Raw genomic sequence first — 21,568 nt, 5'->3', positions numbered from 1 at the left:
TAGGCTCACTGTAGGAGAGGCTCTGGTTCGAGACCACCTTAAGAACCTGAATGTACACAAGTCCATGGGACCTGATGAAATCCATCCACAGGTCCTGAAGGAGCTGGCGAATGAAGTTGCTAAGCCACTGGCCATCATATTTGAGAAATCATGGCAATCAGGTGAAGTTCCTGATGACTGGAAAAAGAGAAATATAAACCCCCATTTTCAAGAAGGGGGAGATGGAAGACCCAGGGAATTACAGACCAGTTAGTCTCACCTCTGTGCCTGGCAGGATCATGGAACAGACTCTCCTGGAAAGCATGCTAAGGCACATGGAAAACAACAATGTGGTTGGTGACAGCCAGCATGGCTTCACTAAGGGGAAATCCTGCCTGACCAATTTGGCAGTCTTCTATGATGGGGCTACAGAACTGATGGACAGGGGTGGAGCAGCTGACATGACATACCTGGACTTATGCAAAGCGTTCAACACTGTCCTGCATGACATCCTTGTCTCTAAATTGGGGAGACATCAATTTGACATGTGGACCACTCAGTGGATAAAGTACGGGCTGGATGGCCACATGCAAAGAATTGTGGTCAGTGGCTCAAGGACCAGCTGGAGACCAGTAACAAGTGGTGTCCCTCAGGGATCAGTGTTGGGACCGGTCTTGTTCAACATCTTTGTCGGTGACATGGGCAGTGGGAATGAGTGCGCCCTCAGCAAGTCTGCAGATGACACCAAGCTGTGTGGTTCTGTTGATACACTGGAGAGAAGGAATGCCATCCAGAGGGACCTCAACATGTTTGTAAGGTGGGCTGATGCCAACCTCATGAAGTTTAACCATGACAAGCGCAAGATCCTACACCTGTGTTGGAGCAATCCCAGGCGCAGCTACAGGTTGGGCAAAGAAGAGATTCAGAGCAGCCCTGCAGAGAAGGACTTGTTTGTTGATGAGAAAATGAACATGAACCAGCTGCAGTGTGCACTCACAGCCCAGAAAGCCAACTGTATCCTGGGCTGCATCAAAAGCATGAGCAGCAGGTTGAAGGAGGTGATCCTGCCCCTCTGCTCTGCTCTTGTGTGACCCTACTTGTAGTATTGTGTGCAGTTCTGGTGTCCTTGACATAAGAAGGACATGGAGCTGTTGGAGCAAGTCCAGAGGAGGGCCATGAGGATGATCAGGGGACTGGAGCACCTCCCGTATGAAGACAGGCTGAGAAAGTTCGGGCTGTTCATCCTGGAGAAGGCTTTATGGAGCAGCCTTCCAGTATCTAAAGGGGGGGCTATAGGGATATGGGGAGGGACTCTTCATTAGGGACTGTAGTGATAGGACAAGGGGTAATGTGTTAAAACTTAAACAGAGGAAGTTTAGATTGGATATAAGGAGGAAGTTCTTCACTGTTAGGGTGGTGAGGCACTGGAATGGGTTGCCCAGGGAGGTTGTGAATGCTCCATCCCTGGCAGTGTTCAAGACCAGGTTGGACAGAGCTTTGGGCGATGTGGTCTCGTGTGAGGTGTCCCTGCCTATGGCAGGGGGGTTGGAACTAGGTGATCTTAAGGTCCTTTCCAACCCTAACTAGTATATGATTCTATGAAATCGTAGCAAAGGAATGGGGCTCCAAATTGGGCTAGAAAACCATGTTTCCTCTTTTGGCTATCAATTATTTTGCTCTTTGATTTTGATCTTGTCATATTCACTTCTTTGTGCCTCAGTTTTTCTTCTGCCTTTATCCCTTTTGTCTACATTTCTTCAAATCTGAACAGAAATGGAATGGCCCACTTGCTCCCGGCTCTAGGAAACAACACAAAACTCCTTGGACTCCCTCATCCCCACCACACACTTACATTTCTAAAGCTTTTGAAACATGGTCATTCACAAAAGCATTCATAAACAAACACCCCCCTGAAAAGTCTTGAGAACAGACTAACCCTATTCTGGACTAGAAATTAAACAGACAAGCCTAATCCTTTGAAGTGAAGGAATGCACCTTAGCAACAGAAATAGTTTTGGTAAAGAGAACAAATAATATAATATGCATTTATAAAGTAATCTTTTCAAAACAATGTCTTAACGATGTTTTTATGAATCACATGGCACAATGCCCTTCTCATATCTCAAATAGCTCCTATAGTAGTATGGCTACAATCAACACCCCCATTTATTGTAGCAATTTAAAAGAAAAAAGCAACATGCAAAACTAAAAGGTTGGTCTTTTCAAGCATCCACCTATAACCACTACATCAAATCAGGTTCTTCCTTTCAAGCACACCACTTCTTTAGGTTCTGCATTACACTTGCACAAATCCTTCAATGAAAACAATTCAACACTATAAATGTTTGCTTCATTTCATAGAATGGTTAGGGTTGGAAAGGACCTTAAGATCATCCAGTTCCAACCCCCTGCCACGGGCAGGGACACCTCACACTAAACCATGTCGCCCAAGGCTCTGTCCAACTGGGCCTTGAACACTGCAAGGGATGAAGCATTCACGACTTCTTTGGGCAACCCATTCTAGTGCTTCACCACCCTCACAGTAAAGAACTTCTTCACAAAACCTTTAATCCTATTAGCACCAATGGATTTTTATGTGAATAGTAAGTTCTAACTAAGCAACGTGAGGGGAACAAATTCATCTCACCTTCTAATATTAGCAATGTCTACATTCCAAACAGGAAAAAAAAGTTTAAAACAAAAAAAACCAACCAGAAATTTTAGTTATCAGTGTAAAACATATAATATTCAGACTATACTTCAGAGAGTCATCTCAATAAATTAAATACTTTATAAAGTTCCTTTTCAAAGAGAGATACAGTCTAAAGATACCAGGAGCTGGAAGTGTAACAGTAATTCCCTCACAGTGGATATAGCTAAATATAGAAGTCCTGTAATGTAATTTTCAGGTTCGTGTAAATTTCATTATTTGCATATTTTATCGTTTTCACTTTAAATACATCAAAACTTTTTAAACAATTTATCCCACCCTTATCAATAATATCACATAATTTATTTCAATTATTTATTCATTCCACCAACTTTTTTTCCTTAACTAGTTAAGCATTTTGCTCCATCATTCTTACTGAAATGTAATTCTGGTATTTCATTATTCTGCATCTTAGAACTTCACATCAATTTCCAGACTAGAATTATTCAGTCATCTTATATTCCCTTTTTTTAATATCTTTGCCTTTAGCTCCTCTCCTTTCCAGATGTGAACCCTTCCAGAATATTTTGGGAGCTCATCTGTACCACCCCTCAGCAACTTCCTAAAAAACAATCCAAAAATAACCACACACACAAAAAAAAATCACACACACACAAAAAAACCCCAAACAAAAAATATACTCCATCCACACCCCCAATTAAAAAAACCAAACAAAACAACAAAAAAAAAAAAACAAAACAAAAACCCACCAAAATAAACCCTATGGTCACACGCTCAAAAATGGAAGAAGAAACATGATAGAAGAAAAGTTTGGGAACTGTGTCATAAATAGGTAAAATATTAGAGTATCATTCAGTAAACACTACTTAGACATGAGCCAACTGTAGCCCAGAAGCCATGCAAGCAAATAAATTAGTTCAGACTGCTTGCTACACCGTAAGTTATGCTGGGTCTCCTCTTACAAAATAAGATTTTACATAAAATACATTGTATACATCTTCTTACTAACTTCTGCATTTGATACCATCTGATTATTTTTTCCTGAGCACAAAGAAACCACACACAGATACAACCTCAAGGCGTATATTCTGATCCTTGCATATATCTACAAACATACCCCTCCCAATGGATTAAAAAAACCCCACACATGCTTTAATAGTTTCATTTTACTGATGGCTGACTAGATATTTTGTAATAATATTAATATACATAGATCTTATGCTTTCTCAATTTTTTCCTGACAGGTATTCCCATCCCATACAACGGAGTACTGACAATAACTATCGGCTTTAAAATCACAAGTGTTACAATTAACTTGATTTTTTATTCATAGCTTATTAACAAAACCACAATTTTAAACAGCTCATGGATTCATCTTCAGAACTTGTATTTACTATTAACAGTCTGTCCTGGGTTCAGCAGTAGCAGTCATTTTTTTCTCCTTCTTAGTAGCTGGTACAGTGCTGTGGTTTAAACTTTCAGCCTGGGAACAACACTGATAACACCAATGCTTTTAGTTGTTGCTCAGTAATGTTTACTCTGACCAAGGACTTTCTGAGTCTCATGCTCTGCCAGGGAGGAGGGGAAGCCAGAAGGAAGCAGAGACAGGACACCTGACCCAAACTAGCTAAAGATGTATTCCATACCACAGCACGTCATGCCCAGGATGTAAAAGTGGGGGCAGTTACCCAGAAGGGCTAGTTCACTGCTCAGTTGGGCTTGGTATTGGTCGGTGGGTGGTGAGCAGCTGCGTTCTCTTCCCTTGTTATTTCCCTTATCATTATTATTATTGGTGGTAGCAGTAGTGGTTTTGTGTTATACCTTAGTTACTGGACTGCTGTTATCTCAACCCGTGGGAGTTACATTCTTTCAATTCTCCTCCCCATCCCTCTGGGAGCTGAGGGAGGAAGGGGGGGGAGTGAGCCAACGGGCTGCGTGGTTGAGTCACAGACTGGGTTTAAACCATGACACAGTCTTAACACTTGAACACTGCTTTAAAACAGAAGTGCATTCCTTCCTGCACTCGTGTACAAAATGGTATCCTATACCATACATATAACTTTTCAACAGTTAAAAAAATACATTCAGTAGAAATTATCAATTTGTATTCTTTAAATATCACTACTGTGAAACAACACTGAGTTAAACCTATAGGACAGCCTCTAAAAGTCCATCCAGAGGAACAGGAAGCAAAGAATAGAAGTCTTATGTAGTAACTGAACTTGTAATTATGACTGATTTGAGTAACACCCTGTAGAAAACACCACTGTGCAAGACACTTTAGTACTTTAGTTCCCACTTTTTCTTTCATTAAACATAGAAATCCAAAAATTGGATATGCCAACGCAGTAAATCAGATACAAAAATTTGAAAAGAAATTTTTAAAACTACCTTTTAGATAACCATCTTAATCTGACTGAAATATTTGATTTCATAAAATTCATGAGAGGTACCATACAACTCATCTTAGACAGGAGAGTAACTGCCAAGTATTGTGCTTAAATCAAACTTTATGTTCACACTTGGATTATATTCAATATGTCATCCATTGTTTAACTGGTTCCGTCTTTTAACAGTACTTTCCCTCAATAACTCTTTCAGACTGTTTTCAGAAGTGGGAGCCCTCTAGCGTGCAGTGCAGAGTATTAGTATCACCACAGGTTCAATGTTATTTTTATTAGTTCTGAGCCTAGGCTGACTATTAACTTTATCCTGGTATGTTTCCTATGCTTCTCCATAAATTTGTCAGTTCTGTTCCAGTTCTGTTTGAATGTCTGGAGCCATTTTGCTCATAAACAACTCTATATACAGTCATACCTCTCTAAACTTCAGGAGACTTTGGTAAAGATACACAGATTTCAGGGCTATTATATGCAAGTTCAGAAAAATAATAAGCTCTGCTAGTCTAGGATGTAATGTTTTGGAGCCATTTTTATCTTCATAACACAGTCTGTTTTAAACATCTCTTTGCTAGCCCAGTTATCCTGTTACCTTAGATAATGGAAAGTTAGCTGATTTCATGGATGAAATTACCTCCTCCTCCGTATCCTTTTTCTATTACATATTAGCACCCTCTCCCCTTCAAGACTGTCTTTGAAAACAACAAAAAACTCTCAATACCACCTCTCCCCACTTTATTTCCACCAGGTTTCTGTATAGAACATGTATCTCAGTCTTTCAACATTCAGTTCTGCAAGACATTTTAGTCCTGACTGAAAACTAGTTATAATAACCTTCTGTGGTATATACTTGCTGCCTGGCCCAGAATTATGGCTCCAGCTTTCTCCTTTACATTGAATTTCCTGCAATATATATATATCAAAACAAAATTTTGTTTGTCTTGGCAAAATAGAATATTTTTAAGTAACTAGGTTTCCAAGTCTCATTGGAACTTGCTGCATTCGGTGAGCAAAGCAATCACTGAATTGAAACATGGACACCCAGTAATAGTCACAATTTAGATAACTGAAGAAATTATCTCAAGGTTCTCTTATGAAAGTATCAAACTTATTTTTATTTGTTCTACTTTCCTGACTTTGTTTAAAAGGATAAATGTCTTATAAACAGTTTTCATGTAAATCAAAAGAAGTTGTTAGAATAACAGAATTTTATATGATAGTTTTAATGTTCACTTATTTTACAGAACATCTATAGTGTTTAACTTGGAAATGTATAATTTTGAGCTATTAAAAGTAGAATTTTTGTACTTATAATGAAAATGAATTTCATTTCTAGCTTCTCGTAAAAGACATAAAAAGGATAGAGATGAAGCTTGGGAGTATGAAGAACATGACAGAAGAAGTTCTGGTGACCATAGGAGAAGTGGTTATTATCATGAAGGAAGGAGGACTCCTGGTAGTGGCCGTTACCGTAATCGCAGTCCCGAAAACTCTGATATGGATGATTATTTTCCTTCTCCTAGTCTCAGTGAGGGTAACTGGTTGTTTTAAAATCTTTATTTTCTTCCATAATACTAGTGTATTTTTAAAGGATATGTTAAACATTTTAAAATAAACATCTTTACATGCAGAATTGAATATAAGCTTAAGAAATATAAACAAACCTTTATTCTCTTAATTAGTGGCTAGAAAAATTAAGAAAAAAGAAAAACAAAAGAGGAGGAAAGCGTATGAACCTAAACTAACACCTGAAGGTAATTTTAGAAGATTTATTTTCTACAGTTTGTGTTTTCTGTTTTGTATATAAAATAATTATATATACTGTGGGTTTTTTGTTTTTTTGTTTGTTTTCTCTCCAGAAATGATGGATTCTTCAACTTTCAAAAGATTTACTGCTTCAATAGAGAATATTTTGGAAAGTTTAGAAGACATGGATTTAACAGCTTTTGGTAATATGTCAGAAATTTTCAAAATGTTTCCACCAATTAGAAACACAGGAAAGAAAAAAAATTGCATCTCAGTATATTCAAACTTCCTCCTTTGTGATTTAACTGCCTGTGGTACATGCTACAGTATACTGCATTTATATTGCTTCCACCTTGAGTGGAGGCATTTACCTTTCCAATTTCACTTGCTGCTACAGGAAGAAGATCCTTCTTCTTTGTCCCTGTAGAATCCAAAAGGGACATAAATCACAATGAGGCAAATAATTCTCTGGAGTGGATAGGATGTATCTTTGGGATGTCATTAAGGTGTTATCTTCTGACAGACATATCTTTGTGAGCAACACTAATGTAAGATGGTTCTCTTGCCAGTAATGTCTGAGGCACATAATTTTGCATCTGTTGTGGCCTTTGGCTCAACAGAGATTGATTATTCAGTTTGGCAGCAGAGTGCTTATGCACTTATGGATGAGGTACTGAATCACTGTGTGCTCCTTATCCATTTCAGTGGAAAATAAACCAACTTAGTATAAGTGTCTAAGGTAGTAGTTCGGGTTGACCAAGATGACTTTATATTGAAATGGTTAATGGAGCATTCATTAATTTTTTTCCTACCATCTTTTTCACAAGATTAGAACAAGGGGAGGAGCACAGTAAACAAATCACTACAGTAATGGTGTCTACAAACTTAGATTAAAAAATTAAGTAATTGCTTCTTTCTATATGACTTGTAAGGTTTCTTTGTAAGGGCAAATGTGATTATTCCAGGGTACCTAATTTCCTATGTGTTTTCATATATTGCCCTTCCCCAGATTTGAACTTTAGAATTAGGACTGCAATCATTTAAGACTGGTTTTACTGAAATGAGGGTGATTGCACAAGAGCTAGACTTTGTTATATTAAAAATATTTTTATTTATTACCTTCAGTCATATTTAACAAGTAGCCATTTTAACACAGCCAAAAGTTATCATCATCAGTCTTCATTAGATGGAACTACTAGATTGTTGCTATACAAGAACAGATAATGATTCTAAACAGAAGTTACCACAAAATCACAGATTTATTTAGCCTTAAAGGGATGTTGAGGGTGGTAGAGCAATGGAATAGGCTGCCTGGGGAGGTTCTGGAGTTTTCCTCTCTGAAGACATTCAAGATGCGCCTGGATATATCCCTTTGTAACCTGCTCTAGGTGGCCCTGGCTTTGCAGGGGGTTGGACTAAATGATCTCCAGAGATCCCTTCCAACCCTAATGACTCTGTGACCTGTAGACCAACCCTCTGCTCAAAGCAGGAGAAACTACAAAGTTACATCAGGGTTCTAAGGGCATTTCAAGTCAAGTTCTGAATATCTCCAAGGACAAAGATTCACTGTGATTTTTTTTCCCTTAAATCCAATCACTATTTGTTTCCCTTAGTGCAACAGCAGCTGTTGTTTCTTTTGTTGTACACCTTGGAGAAACCCACCTTCATCTTCTATAGAAATGCTCATTAGCTAAGGGCAGCATTTCAAGCCCTCATAGTTTTCACTTCACCAGGGTAAACAAAGCCAGATACCTCAGACTCTCCTACATTTCATGCTCCAGCCCCCTAACCACCTTATTGGCCCTTTGTCACACTCCTTCCAGTGTGTCACCATTTCTTTTTCAACTAGTCACGTTAATTTAGATTCTGATTTCAGACCAATTCTGTCCTCAAACCTTAAAGCATACTTCTTCATTACAATTATCTTCTAAGCATTTTTAGTCAACCTTTTCATCCTGTCCCTTCAACCAGCTTCAGTTTTCTCCCCATGTTACAGCTACAAGACTTTACACATATTTTTCTAATTTGATCTTACATATTGCTTACGCATTTTGTTGTCTCACAACATGATCCATTCCACCTCGTCTATGTTGCCACTAAGACCATTTCCCTCTACCATTAACCTCTTTGATGCTAACAACTAAAGGCTTTCTTCCATCTTCTATATTCTGTAAATACATTTCCTAGACTGACAGAATCATAGAATAGTTAGGGTTGGAAAGGACCTTAAGACCATCTAGTTCCAAGCCCCCTATCATGGGCAGGGACACCTCGCACTAAACCATGTCACCCAAGGCTCTGTCCAACCTGGCCTTGAACACCACCAGGGATGAAGCATTTACCCCTTTTTTGGGCAGCCTGTTCCAGTGCCTCACCATCCTTACTGTTAAGAGCTTCTTCCTTACATCTAATCTAAACTTCCCCTGTTTGAGTTTTAACACATTACCCCTTGTCCTACCACTACAGTCCCTAATGAAGAGTCCCTCCCCAGCATCCTTATAGGCCCCCTTCAGATAGCGGAAGGTTACTATAAGGTCTCCCCTGAGCCTTCTCTTCTCCAGGATGAACAGCCCCAACCTTCTCAGCCTGTCTTAGAATAATAGAACCATAGAATAGTTAGGATTGGAAAGGACCTCAAGATCATCTAGTTCCAACCCCCCTGCCATGGGCAAGGACAACTCACACTAAACCATATCACCCAAGGCTCCATCCAACCTGGTCTTGAACACTGCCAGGGATGGAGCATTCACAACCTCCCTGGGCAACCCATTCCAGTGCCTCACCACCCTAAAGAATTTCTTCCTTATATCAAGTCTAAACCTCTGCTGTTTAAGTTTCAACATATTTTCCTTTGTCCTATCACTACAGTCCCTAATGAAGAGTCCCTCCCCAGCATCCCTGTAGGCCCCCTTCAGACACTGGAAGGTTGCTATAAGGTCTCCCCTGAGCCTTCTCTTCTCCAGTCTGAACAGCCCCAACTTTCTCAGCCTGTCTTCATAGGGGAGGTGCTCCAGTCCCCTGATCATCCTCATGGCCCTCCTCTGGATTTGCTCCAACAGTTCCATGTCCTTTTCATGTTAAGGACACCAGAACTGCACACTCCAGATGGGTCTCACAAGAGCAGAGCAGAGGGGCAGGATCACCTCCTTCAACCTGCTGGTCATGCTTCTTTTGATGCAGCCTAGGATGCAGTTGGCTTTCTGGGCTGCAAGCATGAACTGAAGCCAGCTCATATTCACTTTCTCATTGACCAACACCCCAAGTCCTTCACCACAAGTCTTATGCATTCTCTACACTGAAGTCTCTTGTGAACAATAGTCTTCTTGGAAAGCATGGAACACTTGCAGATTATCATACACGAAGTACAACTTGTAAACATAACTACTTACTTTAAGTACCCAAAAATTAACTCATCTTTCTAAGACTGAAAGGTTATCAAGACTGAAAGGTTGCTACAACTTTAATTTAGAAAGGAGTTACGCATCATGTGCAATGAGATATTCTCTCATTTTTGAAAGCTGGTCATTTCAGGAATGGATCCTATTATTTTCATTATGAACTGCTGGATAAGTTTTAATTTAGTTCAGTTCAAAAACTGCAGTCATATTTTCTTTCATCTGTGATGGGAAGCTTTCATAGGATTTTTGTCAGGGCTTTTGTCAGAGCAGGTATACCTGTCACAGCACCTTCAGTGCTATTACTTGCACTCAGCATCTCTGATTCTCAAGGTATCCAGCATTTATTGGGGTGGGTGAGAGTGGTGGTGGCAGCATTGGTTTGGTTTTGTTTATATTAATTTCTGTTTACTCTTTCCATTTGCTGATGCATTCCTTGAGAGAAAGGTATGGGACTAATTTTCTGTCAATACTACATTTTGCTCTGTTTTTTCTGTTTATGTACACAGCATGTTAGGCAATCTCAATTTATATTATGAATAATCTAAATTAAAAATAACAGTAGAGCAATTCAGACTCCTGTGTCTCACCCTGGTGTCAGCCGGGATACAGTTAATTTTCTTTGTAGTAGCTGGTACAGTACTGTGTTTTGGCTGTAGTCTGAGAGGAAAGCTGATAACACATCAATGTTTTAGTTGTTACTAAGTAGCACTTGCCCTGATCAAGGACTTTTTAGTCTCTCATGCTCTGCCAGTGAGAAAGAGCACAAAAAGCTGGGAGGGAGCACAGACAGGACACTGACCTGAACCAGCCAAATGGGTATTCCATACCACAGATTATCATACTCTGTATACAAACTAGGGGAAGTGCATAATCAGCACCATGGTGTTTACTTACTGGCTGGGTTTAAACCACAGAAGTCCTTTTTGGTGCCCAATGCAGGGCAAAAATAATTGAGATAATCATGGAACTGACCAGAGCATGTCAAAAAACATGCATTGTAATTGGTCACAATATCATAATAGTCATTGGTCACAATGTTCCCTCATTTGTTCTCAGACCTCATGTGCATGTGCTCACTGGTACGCTATGTAATACTGTTCTTGTTGTATGTGGTCCCTGTGGTGATGTTTATCCATGGGGCTTGGGCCAAAGTTATAATTCTGTTGTACTATGTACTGCCGGGTTTCAATACGATAGAATAGCTGGTCACGAAAATAATCCAGTATGTGCACTCAGTATAGTCATCACCTTTGTCACTCGGGAGCCACCTGGTGGGATCTCTTAACAATTACACCTTTGGACTTTTCTCAGAGCTAACTGATAACAGAAAACTTCCTACAGCTTCTATGCTTTCTTTTCACCTGGGCTCTTCCTTTCCTTTCCCCCTTCTTCCATTCCAGTATCCTCCTCCTCCTCCTCTAGGATAACAACAGCAGTATCTGAGAATTTTAAAGATTTTCAATATCCTTTGAGAACACATGAAATGAGCCTGGCTCTTTTGCTAAGAATCTTACTTAGGGTTAAACAACTACCTGTGGCTACTCCAAAACCCGTGACAAGCACTGCAGCTTGAAAGAAGAGGGACTCAGACTCCAGTGGCAGGTACTAGGGCTACTGACATGGTTTAAGCCCAGCCAGCAACCCAGAACCATACAGCCGCTCACTCACTTCCCCCCAACCCCTTCTTGCCAGAAGCTCCAGGTAGGACCATTCTCCCCGGCTGCGGTGTAGAACACATTTTATCCATTTGGCCCGGTTCGGATTGGTCCAAGGCCTACTGCATGAACTATCTCTCATCTACCTGGACTTGTTCACAGCGTTCAAAACTGTCCTGCATGACATCCTTGTCTCTAAATTGGAAAGACATCAATTTGATAGGTGCACCACTTGGTGGATAAAGAAGTGTCTGGATGGCCGCACGCAAAGAGCTGTGGTAAACGGTTCAACGTCTGGCTGGAGACCAGTAACAAGTGGTGTCCCTGAGGGATAAGTGTTGGGACCGGTCTTGTTCAACATCTTTGTCAGTAACATGGACAGTGGGAATGAGGGCGCCCTCAGAAAGTTTGGCGATGACACGAAGCTGTGTGGTTCTGTTGATATGCTAGAGGGAAGGAATGCCATCCAGAAAGACCTTGACACACTTGTGAGGTGGGCTGATGCCAACCTTATAAAGTTTAACCATGCCAAGTGCAAGGTCCTACACCTGGGTCGGAGCAATCCCAGGCACAGCTACAGGTCAGGCAAAGAAGAAATTCAGGGCAGCCCTGCAGAGAAACACTTGGGGGTGTTGGTTGATAAAAACAATGAACATGAGCCGGCAGTGTGCGCTTGCAGCCCAGAAAGGCAATCATGTTCTGGGCTGCATCTAAAGAAGTGTCACCAGTAGGTCAAAGGAGTTGATCCTACCCCTATACTCTGCTCTTGGGAGACCTCACTTGGAGTATTGTATGCAGTTCTGATGCCCTCAACATAAAAAGGACATGGAACTGTTGGAACAGGTCCAGAGGAGGGCCATAAGGATGATCAGGGGACTAAAGCACCTCCCCTATGAAGACAGGCTGAGGAAGTTGGGGCTGTTCAGACTGGAGAAGAGAAGGCTGCGTGGAGACCTCATAGCAGCCTACCAGTATTTGAAGGGGGCCTACAGGGATGCTGGAGACGGACTATTCATTAGGGACTGTAGTGATAGGACAAGGGAAAATATGTTGAAACTTAAACAGCAGAGGTTTAGACTGGATATTAAGAAGAAATTCTTTACTGTTAGGGTGGTGAGGTACTGGAATGTGTTGCCCAGGGACATGGTGAATGCTCCATCCCTGGCACTTTTCAAGGCCAGGTTGGATGAAGCCTTGGGTGATATGGTTTAGTGTGAGGTATCCCTGCCCAAGGCAGGGGGGTTGGAACTAGATGATCTTGAGGTCCTTTCCAATCCTAACTATTCTATGATTCTGTGATTGGCCATATGGGGCTATTAAAGCGTGAGTGGGTCCTGCTAATCACCCCTTGGCTCTCCAGTATACAGATCAGCTTATGGATTAGAAACACGGAGTCTCAGTTGGTGCGATATTGCCGCCAGTGCACTACTGTGGTCACAATTGGCACTTGTTGTTCTTTGACCTTCAGCAACCCCACAACATAAGGATCCTCTCAGAGACCAGGCAGGGCGGACAGCTGCTCAATCTCCTCTGTCTCCAAAGCAGCAATACCAAAAGCCCAGTGGTACCCTTTTGAGTCCTTTAAATACCATCTCTGAGAGACTATACCAAGGATGCATGAAGCCTCTGAACCAGTCACAATGGGGGTGCTATTGCCACTTCCTCCCATTCAGGCTGATTTCAGCCTCCAGTACAGTCAACTCTTGGGATCCTTCTGTCACTCCAGAAATACAAATGGGTTCTGCCCCTTGACAGCTTGATGGCATCAGAGTACACTGTGCACCGGTATCTACTAGAGCCTTATACTCCTATGGGTCTGAGGTGCCAGGCCATCTGATCCACACAGTCCAGTAAATCCAACCATCCCCTACCTCCACCTGACTGGAGGCAAGGCCCCTCTAATAGTAAACACAACATTGGACACTTAAGTCTTGTAGAAAGTGATAGTCTTCCTTATCTGGGAAACTGCTCATCAGAGACTGAAGCTGCATGGGATCATGGGATGATCATCCTTGACTTTTGTTCTCCTTTTCCAATTCATGCACCTGTTCCTCCAGAGCTGAGGTAGGTATTCCATCCCACTTCCTCATATCTTCTCTGTGATCCTGAAGGTAAAACCATAGGGTGGCCCATGGCATATACCTCCTAAATCTTCTCTCTCGAGCAGTAGGAAGCCTCTTGTTAATAGCTGAGACGTGTGTTGGTACATGTGGGGAGCTGGATAGACAGATCATCTCTCAATTGCTTGAACTCCTGAGAGTTTTTCCACAGCTGAAATGATGGAAGGGGTGAGATTGTCTTCTGCATCTCTAAGTTGACGAATCATTTCATCCACTGTTGGTGGTGCTATATCATTCCAGGTTATTGCTGCCAATGAGTAGGCATATGATAACGGTGCATTCCATGTAAATTTACACCACATGGATCATTTACATTTGACTTCATCTAGATCTATGGGTACATTCCCGGCATCTGGCCTGCAATAGATCATCTCTACAATGTCTAATTCCCTCAGGGACTAGATGCCTTTCTCTGTTGTGGTTCAGTTGGCCAAAGGACTAATAACATCATCCTTGTACAGAAGCTTTTCTGGTCTGAATTGCTGAAACTGCAGCTGCACTGGGCAGGGCAAGTCTCTAGGATGACGGATCATCACCTCCCTAAGATTGTCTTTTACAGTGAACTCACCACCGGCTGCCACAAGACAAGTGCCCCAAAGAGGAGATATAAGGACTCCCTGAAACAATACCTCGGCCTTGCCCCTATTGACTACCATCAGTGTTCCACCTTGGCCTCCAATCGAGAGACTTGGAGACACACCATACATAATGCTGTTGTCTCCTTTGAGAACACATGCAGAATTAGTCCCAAGGAGAAAAGATAACGTAGAAAGAATAGTGCCTCACCTATACCACCCAAGCAGACCTTTCGCTGTGCTTTCTGCAACCTTATTTGCCTATCCCACATTGGTCTTTTTAGTCATCAGCACACTTGTAGTAAGTGTGGGTTAAGCCCTTTTCAAATCTTCATCCATGAAGACAAGCCATTTATGGAAGCCTTTCTTTCACAGCTGCCAAGAGCCGCCTTCAAAGGCTGAGGGACTGTTTTACTTTTGCAATTGCTTTGCCAATTCCCCCTTCCCTAGCAAGTGATCCCAGTTGCTTAGCTTCCCTACCTTCTAGTTCATGACTGTCCAACCCCATTGTCCCAGGGTGTCACCTCTTCTTCTTCTTCCTGATTCACATGACTCCTGATCAGATGCTGTCCTGTGTAGTAAGTGCATTGTTTCTTCATCTATCTTTGCTACACAGGTTCCTTTTTGTGCCTCTTTTTAGCTTTTCCCCTTGTGTACAGGAGCAACCAATATTGGCACAAACTGGTCCTCTGGTTCAGCTGCAGTGATTATCACTTTGTTGGAGTGGTTGCAGTATCTGTTGTCGGGGTTGGTGCAGCCACTGTGTTTGAGTAGCACCAGCAGCTGCATTGTCTCTTGTAGTCAGAATTTAGGTAGCTGCTGTACTTGTCGCTGGGCTGGTATAGCTGCTGTGCTTGGAGATGGAGTAGCTGCACTGTCTGTTGCTGTCAGAGTTCGAGTAGCTACTGTCCTTATTGCTGGGTTGGTGTAGTTGCTGTACTTGGAGTAGCTGCGTTGTCTGTTGCTTTGCCATCAGATCTAGGGACGTTTTTTTTCCCTTTGAAGGTGCTGAATAGTGTTGAACAGGGCTCTGTAAGCATAGGCCAAGCCCCAGCACGTTGCCATGATTTATCCCTCTCTGGTATGACCAGGATGACAACACACCTAATTAAAGCGTTTTACTAATTTTTCTGCACCCACCCACTGACCCGTACCCAGCCCGACCTCAGCAGTGATCTAACCTTTCCGGGTAACTGCCCCCAGTTTACATCCCAGACATAACATGCTGTGGTATGGAATACCTCTGGCTAGTTTGGGTCAGTTGTCCTGTCTCTGCTTCCTCCCAGCTTTCCCTTCTCCCTGGCAGAGCATGAGACTCAGAAAGTCCTTGGCCAGAGTGAGCATTACTGGGCAACAACTGAAAGTATCGGTGTTATCAGCATTGTTCCCAGGCCTAAAGTCAGAAACACAGCACTGCACCAGCTACTAAGAAGGAGAAAAATGACACTGCTGAACCCAGAACAGCTACTCAAACTCCAGTGACAATGATTGCAGCTACTTCAACCCCTGTGACACGCACTATAGCTACGCAAATCCTGGTGGCGAGCACTATGGCTACTTAAACCCCACTGGCAAGCATTGCAGCCACTTCAATCTCCACAGCAAGCACTGTAGCTACTCAATGACCACTGTGACTACTATGACCTACAATGACTACTAAAACTTCAGCAAGAGGCACCACAGTTATTTTTATCCCCATCACAAGCACTGCAGCAGCAAAGACAGTGGCTATTCATACTTCAGTAAAAACACTGCAACTGTTTAATTTCTGTGACCAGGACTGAAACTATTCAATCCCCAAAAAGAACTACAACCCTTCAGACCCCAGTGATAAGTGACAGAACTGAACCAGAGAACCAACCTGTGTTAGTATCAGTTACCACTAGGTGCAAACGGAAATAGAAACAAAAAACAACTCCTTGATCTTCTTTCACTGAACAAGGGCCATTACTAAAACCAGAGGAATCATTACAAGAAACAGGAAGAAGCAGAACAAGATGCAATTTGTAAATCCCTATCCTTGACTGAGCTGTGGGATACTCAAAAAGATTTCAGCCATGGTCAAAGTGAGCACATCATCACCTGAATGTTCCAATGCCAGAACAATGGCACCGACAGTGACGAATTAGAAGACAGGGAAGAGAAACAGCTGAAATCATTTGCTAAGGAAGGGAGAACCGACACAGCAACCGCAAAAAAGAAATGAACCCTCAGCCTTTAGAGACAGCTCTTCACAGGTGTGAAGGAAAGGTACCCCTACAAGGACAATATTAGGTGTCACTAAGCCAAGTGGACCACAATGGATAAAGGCCTCCAGTATCTGAGGGAATCAGCCAATCTACCATAGGATGGATGCTGGGAACACATACTTAAATCCAGGTGAAGTCAAATGTACAGCACCCATGTGGTGTAAACTTACACAGAGTGCACCATCACATTTGCCAACTCATTGGCATCAATGAGGTGGAGGGATACAGTGGCACTAACAGTGTATGAAGTGAGTCATAAAGTCCAAGAGTTTGAAGACAACCTCACTATGAAGTTTAACCATGACAAGTGCAAGGTCCTACACCTGGGTCAGAGCAATCCCAGGCACAGCTACAGGTTGGGAAAAAGGAAATTCAGGGCAGCCCTGCGGAGAAGGACTTGGGGGTGCTGGTTGATGAGAAAATGAACATGAGCCAGCTGCAGTGTGCACTTACAGCCCAGAAAGGCAACCGTATTATGGGCTGCATCAAAAGAAGTGTGACCAGCAGGTCAAAGGAAGTGATCCTGCCCCTCTACTCTGCTCTTGTGCAACCCCACTTAGAGTATTGTGTACAGTTGTGGTGACCTCAACATAAAAAGGACATGGAACTGTTAGAACAAGTCCAGAGAAAGGCCACAAGGATGATCAGAGGACTGGAAAACCTCCCGTATGAAGACAGGCTGAGAAAGTTGGGGCTGTTCAGCCTGGAGAAGGCTGAGTGGAGACGTCATGGCAGCCTTCCAGTATCTGACTATTCATTAGGGACTATTCATTAGGGACTGTACTGATAGGACAAGGGGTAATGGGCTGAAACTTAAACAGCAGAGGTTTAGACTGGATATTAAGAAGAAATTCTTTACTGTTAGGGTGGTGAGGTACTAGAATGGGTTGCCCAGGGAGGTTGTGAATGCTCCATCCATGGCAGTGTTCAAGGCCAGGTTGGATGAAGCCTTGGGTGATATGGTTTAGTGTGATGTGTCCCTGCCCATGGCAGGGGGGTTGGAACTAGATGATCTTAAGGTCCTTTCCAACCCTAACTATTCTATGATTCTATGATTTCAGCTGTGAAAAAATTCTCAATAGGTCAAACACTTGAGAGATGATCTGTCCGATCCATCCAGCTCCCCCTCGTGCACCAACCCACACCTCAACTATTAACAAAAGGCACTGCCTGAAAGGGAAAATATAGGAAGTACACCCCATGTTTTTGTCTGTGGAATTACAGAGAATACATGAGAAAAGGGAATGGAAAGCCCACCTCAGTGCTGGAGGAATAGGTGCATGAACTGAAAAATAAACCAATGGTCAATGGGGGTCCTCAAAGGAAAACTGCTGTTATATTCTCTGGTGACCAGTTTTCCAGATGGAGTGAAAGAGCTGATTTTGCTCCAACTCCTATGAAAAGGAATTTTCATCCCTTTCTACAAGACATAACTGGAGAATGGTATGACCACTACTATAGGGGCCCTGTCTCCAGCCAGGTGGAGGAGACAACTGCATTTACTGGACTGTGTAGATCAGATGGCCTAGCACATCAGCCCCACAAAAGTATAAGGCTGAAAAGGATGCTGAAGGTCAAAGAAAAACAAGCGCCAATCACACCCACAACAGTGTACTGGCAGCAACACTGCATCAACCAAGACTGCCTGACTCCCATCCATAATCTGATCATTAGGTTGGTGAGCAAAGAAATTATCAGCAGGACCCATGCGGGCTTTAATAGACACATATGGCCAGTGTGACAGTCTAACGGAGAGTGGAGACTAAGAGCAGGCTATGGTGGCCTGACATCATAGAATAGTTAGAATTGGAAAGGACCTTAAGATCATCTAGTTCCAACCCCACTGCCATGGGCAGGGACACCGCATACTAAACCATGCCACGCAAGGCTTCAGCCAACCTGGCCATAAACACTGCCAGGGATAAGAGCATTCACAAACTCCCTGAGCAACCCATTCAAGTGCCTCACCACTCTAAGAGTAAAGAATTTCTTCCTTATATCCAATCAAAATTTCCCCTGTTTATGTTTTAACCTGTTACCCTTTATCCTGTCACTACAGTCCCTAATGAAGAGTCCCTCCCCGTATCCCTATAGCCCCCCCTTTAGATACTGGAAGGCTGCTCCATAAAGCCTTCTCCAGGATGAACAGCCCGAACTTTCTCAGCCTGTCTTCATACGGGAGGTGCTCCAGTCCCCTGATCATCCTCATGGCCCTCCTCTGGACTTGCTCCAACAGCTCCATGTCCTTCTTATGTCAAGGACACCAGAACTGCACACAATACTACAAGTAGGGTCACACAAGAGCAGAGCAGAGGGGCAGGATCACCTCCTTCAACCTGCTGCTCATGCTTTTGATGCAGCCCAGGATACAGTTGGCTTTCTGGGCTGTGAGTGCACACTGCAGCTGGTTCATGTTCATTTTCTCATCAACAAACAAGTCCTTCTCTGCAGGGCTGCTCTGAATCTCTTCTTTGCCCAACCTGTAGCTGCGCCTGGGATTGCTCCAACACAGGTGTAGGATCTTGCGCTTGTCATGGTTAAACTTCATGAGGTTGGCATCAGCCCACCTTACAAACATGTTGAGGTCCCTCTGGATGGCATTCCTTCTCTCCAGTGTATCAACAGAACCACACAGCTTGGTGTCATCTGCAGACTTGCTGAGGGCGCACTCATTCCCACTGCCCATGTCACCGACAAAGATGTTGAACAAGACCGGTCCCAACACTGATCCCTGAGGGACACCACTTGTTACTGGTCTCCAGCTGGTCCTTGAGCCACTGACCACAATTCTTTGCATGTGGCCATCCAGCCCGTACTTTATCCACTGAGTGGTCCACATGTCAAATTGATGTCTCCCCAATTTAGAGACAAGGATGTCATGCAGGACAGTGTTGAACGCTTTGCATAAGTCCAGGTATGTCATGTCAGCTGCTCCACCCCTGTCCATCAGTTCTGTAGCCCCATCATAGAAGACTGCCAAATTGGTCAGGCAGGATTTCCCCTTAGTGAAGCCATGCTGGCTGTCACCAACCACATTGTTGTTTTTCATGTGCCTTAGCATGCTTTCCAGGAGAGTCTGTTCCATGATCCTGCCAGGCACAGAGGTGAGACTAACTGGTCTGTAATTCCCTGGGTCTTCCATCTCCCCCTTCTTGAAAATGGGGGTTTATATTTCTCTTTTTCCAGTCATCAGGAACTTCACCTGATTGCCATGATTTCTCAAATATGATGGCCAGTGGCTTAGCAACTTCATTCGCCAGCTCCTTCAGGACCTGTGGATGGATTTCATCAGGTCCCATGGACTTGTGTACATTCAGGTTCTTAAGGTGGTCTCGAACCAGAGCCTCTCCTACAGTGAGCCTAGGGTCTTCCTTTCCACAGTCCCTGCATCTGCCTTCCATGACTTGGGTGGTGTGGTCAGAGCCTTTACCAGTGAAGACTGAGGCAAGGAAGTCATTAAGAACCTCAGCCTTCCCCAAATCCAGGGTAGCCTGTTCTCCTAATAGCTTCCAGAGAGGGCCCACATTGTCCCTAGTCTGTTTTCTATTCGCGATGTACCTACAGAATCCCTTCCTGTTATCTTTCACAACCCTAGCGAAGTTTAATTCTGTCTGCGCCTTATCTTTCTTAACCTGGTCCCTAGCTCCATGGACAACATCCCTGTATTCTTCCCAGGCTGCCTGTTCTTGATTCCACCTTTTATTAGTCTCTTTTTTCCCCTCTAAATTTCCTCAGCAGTTCCTTATCCATCCAAGGAGGTCCCCTGGCCCTCCTGCTGCACTTCCTTCTAGTTGGGATGCAACACTCCTGAGCTTTTAGCAGGTGATCCTTGAATATCAACCAACAGTCTTGGGCCCCCCTACCCTCTAGGGCTATTTCCCATAGAACTTTACTAAGCAGGTTCCTGAAGAGGCCAATGTCTGCCCTTCTGAAGTCCTGAGCAGTGAGCTTGCTGCACGCTCTTCTCACTGCCTTGAGGATCTCGAATACGTCATATGTAAGTCATATCAGCACTGCATGCTGACGTACCAGACATGCTAGAACCTCAGTATGAACTGGAATCAAAGGCATCCAAGTGGGATGCTACAACTGATATTGCCAATACATTTGTCTCTATCCCTTTGATAGCAGAGTGCAAGCCACAGTTCCCTTTTACTTGGAAGGGCCTCCAGTGCCTCCAGTATCTCCAGTACACTTGGAATTGAGTATCCCAGGGGTGGAAACACAGCCCTACCATTTGCCATGGACTGATCCAGACTACACTGGAACAGGAGCAAGCTCCAGAACACCTACAATACACTGATGACATTATTGTGTGGGGAGATACAGCAGATGTTTTTGAGAAAGGGAGGAAAATAATCGAAATCCTGCTGAAAACTGATTTTGCCATAAAGCAGAGTAAGGTCTAGGAACCTGCACAGGATATACAATTTTCGGGAATAAAATGGCAAGATGAATGTCTCCAGATCCCCACAGATGTGAGCAACAAGATAACAGCAATGTCTCCACCAACTAATAAGAAAGAAACACGCATTCTTGGGTGTTGTGAGGTTCTGGAGAATGCACATCCAAAACTATAGTCTGACTGTAAGTCCTCTCTATCAAGTGACCTGGAAGAGAATAATTTCAAAGGGGGCCCTGAGCAACAAGCCTTTGAACAAATGAAATGACAGACAGTTCACACACTAGCCCTTGGTTGACTCCAGACGAGGTGTCATGGTTTAAACCCAGTCAGCCATAAATCAGTCACACTATCTCTCTCTCACCCCCCTCCAC

At 43.1% G+C, this 21,568-nt stretch overlaps 2 protein-coding genes across 2 annotated transcripts in view; one reads left to right on the top strand and one right to left on the bottom strand.

Moving 5' to 3' along the window:
* LOC117438310 (nipped-B-like protein) overlaps positions 1 to 15,317 on the top strand; it is a 34,071-nt gene extending 18,754 nt beyond the window's left edge. Inside the window, exons 3-6 of the mRNA XM_034073859.1 lie at positions 6,386 to 6,583; positions 6,732 to 6,803; positions 6,909 to 6,998; positions 15,184 to 15,317. Coding sequence (XP_033929750.1) covers positions 6,386 to 6,583; positions 6,732 to 6,803; positions 6,909 to 6,998; positions 15,184 to 15,317 — 494 coding nt within the window. The remainder of the gene's footprint in view (positions 1 to 6,385; positions 6,584 to 6,731; positions 6,804 to 6,908; positions 6,999 to 15,183) is intronic.
* Positions 1 to 21,568, bottom strand: part of LOC117438311 (nipped-B-like protein) — a 191,220-nt gene that overhangs the window by 145,764 nt on the left and 23,888 nt on the right. The window lies entirely within an intron of this gene.

Source organism: Melopsittacus undulatus (genome assembly GCF_012275295.1).
Source record: "Melopsittacus undulatus isolate bMelUnd1 chromosome W unlocalized genomic scaffold, bMelUnd1.mat.Z SUPER_W_unloc_8, whole genome shotgun sequence".
Lineage (NCBI taxonomy): Eukaryota > Metazoa > Chordata > Aves > Psittaciformes > Psittaculidae > Melopsittacus > Melopsittacus undulatus.
Note: the sequence above shows the minus strand (reverse complement) of the source record. Positions and strands in the feature narration are given on the sequence as shown.